The 10731-nt window shown below is 44.5% G+C and overlaps 2 protein-coding genes across 2 annotated transcripts; both read left to right on the forward strand.

Moving 5' to 3' along the window:
• The first annotated feature begins 73 nt into the window (after positions 1-73).
• On the forward strand, positions 74-4202 carry LOC139385406 (unconventional myosin-Ic-like). The gene is made up of 6 exons (XM_071130467.1): positions 74-115; positions 238-373; positions 579-649; positions 887-984; positions 1332-1431; positions 1808-4202. Exons 1-6 carry the CDS (start codon positions 74-76, stop codon positions 1832-1834), a joined length of 474 nt encoding a protein of 157 aa, XP_070986568.1. The 3' UTR covers positions 1835-4202.
• A 1373-nt stretch (positions 4203-5575) lies between these two features.
• LOC139385532 (protein NLRC3-like) lies at positions 5576-10439 on the forward strand. Its single transcript, XM_071130660.1, has 7 exons — positions 5576-7613; positions 7785-8225; positions 8365-8451; positions 8640-8723; positions 8828-8911; positions 9175-9258; positions 9521-10439. The coding sequence occupies exons 1-7, from the start codon at positions 5653-5655 to the stop codon at positions 9612-9614; spliced, it is 2835 nt and encodes a 944-aa protein (XP_070986761.1). The 5' UTR covers positions 5576-5652; the 3' UTR covers positions 9615-10439.
• The last annotated feature ends 292 nt before the right edge of the window (positions 10440-10731 follow it).

Below are 10731 nucleotides of genomic sequence, written 5' to 3' on the forward strand. Positions count from 1 at the left end.
TAATGTCCCCTTCCCTCTCCTCAGTATGCAGTCCCAGTGACCAAGTACGACAGGAAGGGTTACAAGACTAATAATGTCCCCTTCCCACTCCTCAGTATGCAGTCCCAGTGACCAAGTACGACAGGAAGGGTTACAAGACTAATAATGTCCCCTTCCCTCTCCTCAGTATGCAGTCCCAGTGACCAAGTACGACAGGAAGGGTTACAAGACTAATAATGTCCCCTTCCCACTCCTCAGTATGCAGTCCCAGTGACCAAGTACGACAGGAAGGGTTACAAGGCGCGACCAAGGCAGCTGCTGCTCACCTCCAACAGTGCCGTCATCGTGGAGGAGGCCAAGCTCAAGCAGCGCATCGACTACGCCGCCCTCAAAGGTCAGGGGTCACAGGGTTCGGGGGAGAGGATGGGTTGGGGTGTCAATGGCATTTCAATTGATGTTTTTGCTTACTTCTTAAATTGAATGAATTGAAATGGAGTTGTTTTCTGGGGTCCTTACAGAGGCCACACTGAGTTGGTCTGAGTGATGCTCATAGTTCTCCCATTGACCATTTCTCTTCCCTGTCTCTCTCTTGTCCTCAGGCATTTCAGTCAGCTCTCTCAGTGATGGTGTCTTCGTACTGCATGTGCCCACTGAAGACAAGAAACAGAAGGTGAGGCTGACCTCAGCTCCATCTTACGCAGTCATAACATGGTCATAACCCCATTACACACGGGTTATGACATACTTAACCAATGCCTGTTAGGTGAAGTAGCCTGATCCCAGATCTGTTTGTGCGGTCTTGCCAACACATATTGACATTGTCACGCCAAACACAAATCGACCTGGGACCCGGCTAGTAGTGAAGCTGTAGCTCTGTAACTCCTCTCCTGTCTCCTCTGGTCTGTAGGGAGATGTGGTGCTGCAGAGTGACCACATCATCGAGACCCTGACCAAAGTGGCCATCTGTGCTGACAAGGTCAACAGCATCAACATCAACCAGGGAAGGTGAGTTGTTGCCCTGACACAGATACCCGGAACTAGATAAGCCGTATACCGTGTTAATCAGCGGAGTGTCCGCTTTCATTGAGAAATAGCTGTACGTTCCTAACATTTACAGTTCAGACTTTATAAATATGTAACACGCTCTTGACGCACGTGTTAAAGGGGCTCACAGGGAGCACTGCCATCAGTTGTCAGGACCTGAATTCATAGACACCAGTGATACATCACCATGCAATCTGATTAGTTTCATTTGATATCGTTTTTTTTTGGGGGGGTGGGTGGGGGGGGGGGGGGGGGGGGGTGGCTGTAAATGAACTGCACCTCTCTCTCTCTCTCTCTCTCTCTCCCAGTATAACTTTCACGATGGGCCAAGGTAGAGAAGGGATCATAGACTTCACCTCTGGCTCTGAGCTGCTGGTTGCCAAGGCGAAGAATGGCCACCTCTCAGTGGTGAGTCGGAATAACGGAGGGATATAAAGCATCAGTCCTCCCCTACAGGACTAATACAGTAGGTTGGAACATCAATACTGCATGATTGGAGTCGGTGTTGATTGATTAATTCTCCTGCACTCGTATTTATATAAGCTAATTGTACTTTACTTTTTAAGCTGGTGGTTGTTGTGTGAAGTCTACAGCATAGTGTAGGACATGATTGTTTTGTTAACTGTGAAAACTGTACATTGATTTTCATTGTAGGTGTATCTCGGGTAGAGACCATTTTGTTCTGCATGTTTACATTGTGAAGATAACTTGAAACAATCATTGATTGATTGGTTAAGATAACTTCTTTGTAATGGTTACCTCTGTCTTCCCTGAACTGTTTTAGACTGCCCCTCGACTGAACTCAAGATGATAGCAATGACTGATCATCTGACCACGCCAAGGAAGTCCTTCCTGGAATATGCTCCTATTCACCAATCTCAACCGCAGACCAGGCTCTGCCTAAGCCAATCAAATGCCAGCTCTCGCTACACGAACGGCATGTGCTTCCAATTAAGAAAAAGTCCAGTGAAACTAATTGATATTTATGTTTATATATTTTTGGGAATAATACTTGTTATTTGAATATCATGATTTTATATATGAAGCCAAGGAATAACAATGTTTTGGTGCATTTTTTTTCCTGCACTACTTATGCCTGTCTTGCTTAATTTGGGAACATGACCAAGCAATCAATGAGGGTGTATTGGGTCTCCTTTGCTTTTTCTTTCTGTCATTATTTTTTCACAATATTTTCTCTGTTCAGCAGTGTAGACTTTACACCCTCTCTGATACTACTCTTTTAACTGTTTGGGGCAGAGGCTTTTGTTAAAGTGGAGATGCAGTACATGGCTGATGGTATGTAGGGTAGGTTTGTTATAAACTATCGAGGAGCAGGGAGTTTGGTAGAGAAGTTCATAAGAATAGTTGTTTTTTCAAACTTGTTTCGACTCGGACACAATACTCTTGGGGTTTTTGAAATCGAAGGATATCAACATTGAAGTCATGTGGGTGTGTGACCTTTGACCCAGAGCATACTGTCCAGAATGTGGTCAGAATTTGGTCTGTGCTGTGCCATAGATCACTGAATCATTCTTTGATGTAGATATCATGTAGCCCAAATGAAAGCGTAAACCAAAGCATTTTGGTAAGCAGAATGTTGAAATTAGATTTATAATGGAAACACCATAGTGAATGGTCTTTACAATATATAAGAGATAAAGAAAGTGAGAGAGAAATTAGGAAAAAGGCGTGAGAATAAAAATGGGGGGGAGAATAGAAAACGGTTTTGTCTTTTCATTTATCGCTTGTTTGCTCCCAACGATTGTGCCTTTCTCCTTTACTAAGTTATTGTTAATGGATTATTTATGTCGATACACCAATTAAACAATGACACTTTGGGGATGACATTGAGTCCACTGTTGTTAGAGACCGATATGTCTCGTTTTCCCTCAGGATGACCTGTGGAAAAATACTTCAGAGAAAGACAAAAGCATGCTGTACACACACACACACACATTTCACTCCCAAGTTAAACCTGTAGAGTAAAAGCTTTTGCTTTCCATTGTGTCAAGTTGCCAGGCTGCCATATCCGTACTCTGGTTATGTGTAGCAGCTCATCAGGATATAGTAGTAGTCAGAACAACACTCATGACTTATTTTAACACATTTACCAATCTTTTCCTGATGAGGATGTTTGTGCTAGCTTTGTGATGGGGACATGCTGTTATTGTTTTGATTGGCACTTCCAAACCCAGATCTGCAAGAGCGATGAGGCCCTATGCACAGCATTCAAGTGCAGTTAACTATTTCCGTGGTGTTTAATACTGACATCGTAGGATATACTCATAGCCAAGGGTGTTCTTCACAGAAAGCACACAAATCAATGGTAACATCCTTAGGAACACTTATCAATCTTTGTAACAAACCAGAGGTCTATTGGTATGACCCACGTGAGTGACACCACCGTTCATAGATTGAATCTACGCACCTCTCCCCAGCTGTGACTTTCTGAGCTGTGTTTTTCGCTCTTCACATTCCTGTGCTGCTGCTTCTTTGCATTGCCTCTTGAGTGCCCCTCCCCTCCTCTTCCCTCTATGACCCAGCCTCTGAACTGTGTACAGCTGACAACCCAATGAATGAACGGTAAGACAGGTGCAATATGCCTAAATAAAGGTGTGTTACTGCACTGACATTAGACAAAGAAGCAATAGTGGATGCAATGTCTGTTGAATGATTTATATGTCAATTAAAGTGTTATTTTCCTGGTTGGAGATGTGTTTGCTTCGCCTGGTCCCAGATCTGTTTGTGCTCGCTTGCCAATTCCAATGCCAGACAGCACAAACAGATCTGGGACCAGACTATTGTGTTCTGTGCACTAATAAGACATTTGAGCCAAGTGAGGCTTTGTAAAAGTGTAACATGCATTTTGTCTTGTTCAAAATTAGTTGTTAATGTGCCTTGAGTTTAATAGGAATACAACCAATTTTGTATGAAATTCAGTGACAAATACCTCCTTGACGATGTCACTTATTCCAGAGTAAAAAAAAGTATATATATACACACCTCAAATCTGATTCCTCCTTTAAAATGTCATAGATTTTCTGTAAAGCCTGTCTCCCTATGTTTAATAATTTACAATACATATGTTTAGTCCTGAGTTACTGTATGCACAATCATGTAGAATTAGACCAACACACTAAAGAAAATACTAAAATGTCAAAATAAACTTATTGATTCTGTCTGGGTCCTTCATTACAAACTTACTTCCTTGATAATTTGGTGCATTTTAAATGGGATAGTTCACCCAAATGACAAAATAACATATTGGTTTCCTTTACCATGTAAGCAGCCAATGGACAATCAATCCATGAGTTAGTTTAGCTGATATGGGTACCAGTTACTGGCATTGGATTGTGCCTCAAATGCTAAAAAGTGTTTTGTTTTAAAACAGTGACCAGGTCCACAACCAAAGCATGGCTTGCTGTCATACCTTGTCCCGGGATTTCTTACAGGGTTCGGAAACTAATGTTTTCTAATTTGGGTGAACTATCCCTTTAAGTGTATTTGATAGAACCCTAATCGGGATTTCAGTGTTTTGATTGAATCCAAACTCTGTACAGAATATCCAGCCTTTTCTGGCACATCAGAAATGTACCCTAACTAGATTATGCAAGTAAAGTTAGGCCTAGTCTGATTTTTTTACTGTGCAGTCTTTATAGTCCCAAGCCAGAACATCTGAAACGTACCATCTTGCAACATGTTGAAATGGGGTTTTGATCTCAAGGGACTGTACGAAGTGATGCAATCCTCTGATGTGATGAGGAACTTGACATAATTTCTGGTCTTGAGTTTGAATAGTCTCTCGGTGTATAAAAACCAACACACCAGGCTTTAATAATATTTTTGAGCTGTTATTTAAAGATGTGGCATCGGCAGTCAATCACTGTTCACTTATAGGCTAGCTTTTCCAGTGGTTCATATCAGTGGTTCATCATTTGGGAAAGTTTTCAAGTCTTTCCTTGTTAGTTTCACTTTCAAAAGGGAGGGAGGGGTAAGTTGCTTTTTAGTAATCATTCTATTTATGTTTCTACTCTTTATTTGTATATATATATTTTAAATTCATTTTACACTTTGTGACACCTTGATGTCACTGATGCCATGCCTTTTTTTGTAATAATCATGTCATTACACATGTTAAGTTATTATGGAATCTTGCTCTGTTTTGGGAAGCCCAATATCACATAAAGAAATATATTTATGCCATTTCTTTTCTATTTATGTTGACTTCATTTAAATAGAATAACATACAATTCAATAACATACATGAACATTTATAGTTGACAAGTTTGTTTTATAGCCTAAGCTACAATGTCACATGATTCCTCTTAGGCTTACATCAAGTTTTGAAGTCCTAATAATTTGAATTTCTTAATGATATTTCCTGTTTCAGGCCATGGCTGAAATGACAATTGTGACTCCGTGGACCTGTATTGTGCCGTTCTATGCTGAAAACAATGCCTCAATTTATGGAAAGGAAAGGGAAAGCAGATCTTCACCCACTTATTAAAACCACTTCCATATTCAAACCACTTCGCTTGTGAGTCTTGTGTGTTATTGAATAAGTGGACAATAGACAAATATATTCTGTGTAACCAGTCACCGCAAGAGTGAGTCTCCCCAGTCCCCACAATGGCGGTGGGGCCATGCAGTATAGCACTACAGAAGCGCCGTGTGCAACTGGTGGAGAGCTGGAGCCAAAATGTCACCCACCTCCAGGAGCTTCTTTACCAGGTAGGGGCTCTTACTGAGGAAGACCTCAGCCTGGTGAGAGGGGGAGGTCGCCTGGGAGTGAGGGACTCCATGAGGAATCTGCTGGATGTGCTACACGGGCGTGGAGAGGAAGCCTGTCGAGCCTTCTTTCATGTACTACAGTCACAGAGAGCCAACACGGAGTCTGAGTCTATGGTGGCAGCTATCCCACCTGAGGGCTCTGGACCCAGCAGCAGTGACTCTGGTCCAACCAACATGCAGGAGCACTTGAGGAAACACAAGGACATATTAGGCAGGCAGCACAGTCCCACTGATTACCTTAGTATCAGGACTATTAGGTGTAGTAGTTCAGACAGTAGTGATGAGTCTTGTTCCTTTACAGATATCACATTGTCCAGGTGCGTGGGCTACACTGTTCCCCTGCAGTACCACCAGCACGAGGTAGCCATGGTGGGTGATGCCTTCCGGAGCCAGGACCAGGTCTGTACCTTTCAAGATGTCTGCCAGAGTCTGCTGTCTGTTCCAGGAGAGGACGTGAGTCTGCTCTCGGGGGTGGCCGGCAGTGGAAAGACCACGGTGGTGAGACGGCTGGTTCATGAATGGGCAAAGGACTCTAGATCCCAGAAGATAGTCCTGTCCCTATCCTTCAGAGAGCTCAATCTGCTCAGTGAGCCTCAGAGCCTGCAGGAGCTTCTCCTGGTGCACTACAGCCACCTCAAACCTGTCCTGCCCTGGGTCATTGACTCCCAACCTGGCCGGATCCTACTCATCTTAGACGGGCTCGATGAGTTCGGCTTCCCCCTGGAATTTGAGCGGAGCCCCAAGTGCTCGGACCCAGAGCGGAAGCTGGGCATGGGGGAGATGGTGGTGAACTTGATCAAGGGTCACCTCCTCCCCGGTATCTCCATCCTGGTCACATCGCGGCCCCATGCCGTCTCCAAGGTCCCTCCCCTGCTGGTGACCCAGCTCTACAGCATCCTGGGCTTCTCTAAAGACCAGCAGAGGCACTACTTTGAGCAGAGCTGCAACTCTCCCCTGGTGGCCTCTGCCGTGTGGGGCTACGTTTCCTCCTACCAGCCCCTCCAGCTCATGTGTCGTATACCAGCCTTCTGCTGGATCGTCTCCACTGCCCTGCGTGATAGAGCCCCCTGCTGCCTCAGCCAAGTCACCACCACCACTCTGCCCAATATAGCTAGGACAATGCCAGCAGGCTCCAGTGATACTTCCACCTCCAACAACAGGGCTGAAGAAGCCACTCCAACCCCCTCCACTTTCTCCTCCACTGTTCCCAGGGTGATGTTAATGAGCGGCCATGTCAAGCCCATCACCATCACAGAGATCTACTGTTGCTTTCTCAAGTCCATCCTGGTGTTCCACGGGGAGGGCCACAGTCAGGAAGGCTGCAGCCCGCAGTGTCTCCAGGAGGCCCCGCAGGTCCTACAGGAGATGCGGCCCATGCTGAGAGACCTGGGAGCCCTGGCCTTCAAGGGCCTGCTGGAGCGACGCTTCCTCTTCGACCAGGCTGATCTGAGCTCTTTCTCCCTGGACTGCAGTGGGCTGTCCAAGACCTTCCTGGTGGAGATCCTCCGAGAGGACCGGGCCTCGCTCACCTGCCAGAGGAGCTTCCACTTCATCCATACTAGTGTACAGGAGTTCCTGGCAGCTCTGTACTATGTCCTGCAGGCCCTCTCCGGCTCAGATCCGTTCTCAGGGCTCAAGTCAGCCGTTGGTGTAGCCCTGTTTCCAGTCGCCCTGTACAAAGTGTTAACCTCCACTGCTAATAAGCTGCTGAGGCCCAGACGGCTCCTGCGCAGATATGTCAAGAAGGCTTTCTCCTGGGGTGGACACCATCAGTCTGGTCACATGGACCTCTTCTGCAGGTAGGTAAAATAATGTGTACATATATATATATATAGGCAGAAGTAGTGTTGTAGTGTTGTGTTTTCTCATTCACTTCATCCCATGTTAACAATTCAGAAAATATCTCTTTGTTAACTTATTTTTCTCCCTCCATTAATTGTACATTATTTTGGATTCATCTCCTTGGGTAGATTTGTATCTGGCTTATTGGTACCTCAAACCCGTGTCATCCTGGATGGACTATTCCGAGGCAGATCACAAATACTCCCATCGCCCTCCTCCTCTCTGCCCGTACCCTCTCCTCCTCCTCCCACCCCTCCCTTTCTCCTGAGCCTGCTCCACTCCCAGCTCCAATGTGGCAGACTGAGTCCAGAGAGGCAGGTCAACGTGTGTCACTGCCTGTACGAGGCCCAGGACCCTGGCCTGGCCCAGCGTCTACAAGGCTGGCTGCAGGTCCTGGCCCAACAACAGGACCCAGACCAGTCTGGCCCAGCCAAGAGGGACTGGAGCGAGCTGGCCTTCCTGCTGCAGCTGACCCCAGACCTGCAGGATCTGAATCTGGAGGCCCAGGGGCTGGACGCAGACGGCCTGCGCAGACTGCTGCCTGTACTCCCTCTGTTCAGCACCCTCAGGTGGGCTAAGTCATGTGTAACACCTTAAATCAGCCTTATTCCAAACACAAAGAGGAAGTTAGGTTGTTTTTTTTTCTTCAACTGTATTTGTTTCTTGATACATGAGAATGAAAACCCTGTGAATTCTTTCCTCATAAAGGCTAGCACAGAATCCACTGGGTCCAGAGGGGGCAGTTGTGTTAGCCTGTGCCATGCAGAGCCCAGACTGTCGTGTCGAGAGACTGTGGTGAGTACAGTATAAGGGCTAATTGATGCAGAGAGAATAGTTGGATGGGATAAATGATCACCACCTTGGAAGGACTACATGGTACAATACAAAAAGGCAAATTTTCCTTTTTTGTTGCAAAGCGGTTTAAAGCATTTTCCATGGCATGCCCTAATGAACACGAACCTGTGTAATTCTTCTGGTTCCAGGGTGGTGGGGACAGGACTGGGTTGTAAGGGACTCAAGGTGCTTACAGAAGGACTGAAAGACAACCACACAGTGGTCGACCTCAGGTAACACAGGATATCAATGCTCGGATAGGCTACAGGTAGTCAATAAAACTCATTATAAAGCAGTTTCTCACCAATCATTGTCTGCCATCATTCCATGGTTTAAGGATGGCCATCAATCACATTGGCGATGTGGGAGCGGGCTGTCTGGCGGATCTACTGCGGACCAATCATACACTTAAAGATATCAGGTGAAGATGAGAAAGCACTGCTATGAAAGATGTCATACTTTGCGGTTAAAAACAGCCTAGTTACACATCTGTGGTCAAGTTCTCTCATATTCTCATGTCAGTTCACACGAGGTATGTACAAGAATGAGGGCTTGATTCAAACAAACAGAGATACGCACTATTGCTGTACCAAGGTTGTTAATCTGTCTTGGATTGACCCTCGACCATAGGCTTTTAGTCAAGTAAAACAATATCAGCAATAGACTTGTTTTTGTGTTCCTCAGGCTCCGTGACAACCAGATTACTGATAAGGGAGCAGAACTCCTCATGGAAGCACTGACTGAGAATACCACTCTGGAACATCTCTGGTGAGCAACACACACACACACACACACACACACACACACACACACACACACACCATGTACTGTATATGCTGTAATGAATACATTTCTTATAAAACATTGAGTCATTCCAATTCTAATCTGGAGGTATGCGTCTGCAACCTTTAGCAGTTGTAGTTTAGCTTACTCAGCATTGATACTGTTATCTGCTCAATTTCCTGCTATTTGAACAAGATAGTCTTTTACATATGTTGACATTTCATTGTGACTTTGTCTCTTTGCTCAGGATGTTTGACAACAAGTTATCGAAGGAGGGAGTCAGGAAGCTGAAGGAGTTCGCCAGGAGCACATCTCATCTGGACATCAAAGTGTGCGTCTGATTTCATCTGCCTTTCCTGTTGCTGATGATAGACTCCAAGTACTTTATCATTGGTGGATGGTGTGGTTGTTTATAATTTGTGTGGTATGGTACATTTGCACCATGCACATGGTATGAAAGATGTTATTAGTATTTCATTCTTATTTTTGTTCAGACAACTAAGATTTTACATTTGGTTGTCAGGTTTTAGTAGGTCGATGAATATAGCCATATGTCAATGAAATCGTCTGCAATAGGTCTACACGTTTTTTTCAATAGTTCGCATTCTTATGTGTCAGAAACGCCTCCAGGTAAAGAGCTTAAACATGTAAACAACACTTCCATGGATGGCCAGCAGAGAGCAATATAGCTGCATACACATTCCCTACTGGAAGGCTAGGGTCATAGTCTACTATGTGCAAATGAGATTATCATGTTTCCTCTCTAACAAAGTTGGGCATTAATGGTTAACAATAATTTGTTGTTTCACAACTAAATTTCACTACCTAAAACTCATATTGAAATGTATGAAGTTGAGGGTAAAAAAACGAAGTTGAGAGTATTTATTTATTCTACCACACGATGTCCCCCTCAATATACACTTTTCTGCAGTCTTTTTGTTTGCATCCTTCCTAGTCTGGTCCATGGGGACATGTCATTATCCTTTGTTTCCCAATATGTCAAGTTACCTGACGAATAACGTCAATAAGGTTTTTCTGATGCCCACTCTTTGATTTTATTTAATGAGGTACAGTGCCACCAATACTACACATCTAATTATAGATTTTCTCACCTGTGAAGTTAGAAACTCATATTACCATTGTTATGCACTTTGGAAAAGTTTGTCCCCCCAAAAATTAAAGCATTAAACAAGTCTGCTGTTTTGTTTGATCTATAAATAGACTAGGCAATGTACAAAATGTAATCGAAAATAAAACAATGAGTGCACCGGTCCTTATTTAAGCTAATCTTATTTGTCATACCCCCCCCCCCCCCCCCCCCCCCTATTAAAGTTAATCGTATTTACGATAACCCCCCACCCCACCCTGTCTTTTGTGTCAAAACATTAGCTGGCTGTTGTCACCAATTAATTATTTAATTTAATCATTTAAGCGCTCTCTGATTGGTTTGCGCTCGTC

Source organism: Oncorhynchus clarkii, chromosome 27 (assembly GCF_045791955.1).
Source record: "Oncorhynchus clarkii lewisi isolate Uvic-CL-2024 chromosome 27, UVic_Ocla_1.0, whole genome shotgun sequence".
In the NCBI taxonomy this organism is placed as follows: Eukaryota; Metazoa; Chordata; class Actinopteri; order Salmoniformes; family Salmonidae; genus Oncorhynchus; species Oncorhynchus clarkii.

Excerpts from the sequence above, each read along its gene's own strand:
- LOC139385406 (XM_071130467.1), top strand. The coding sequence starts at position 74 with ATGTCCCCTTCCCACTCCTCAGTATGCAGTCCCAGTGACCAA. Across the intron at positions 650-886 it reads CTGAAGACAAGAAACAGAAG|GGAGATGTGGTGCTGCAGAG; the intron begins GTGAGGCTGACC and ends TCTGGTCTGTAG. Across the intron at positions 1,432-1,807 it reads AGAATGGCCACCTCTCAGTG|ACTGCCCCTCGACTGAACTC; the intron begins GTGAGTCGGAAT and ends GAACTGTTTTAG.
- LOC139385532 (XM_071130660.1), top strand. The coding sequence starts at position 5,653 with ATGGCGGTGGGGCCATGCAGTATAGCACTACAGAAGCGCCGTGTGCAA. Across the intron at positions 8,226-8,364 it reads CCTCTGTTCAGCACCCTCAG|GCTAGCACAGAATCCACTGG; the intron begins GTGGGCTAAGTC and ends TTCCTCATAAAG. Across the intron at positions 9,259-9,520 it reads ACCACTCTGGAACATCTCTG|GATGTTTGACAACAAGTTAT; the intron begins GTGAGCAACACA and ends CTCTTTGCTCAG.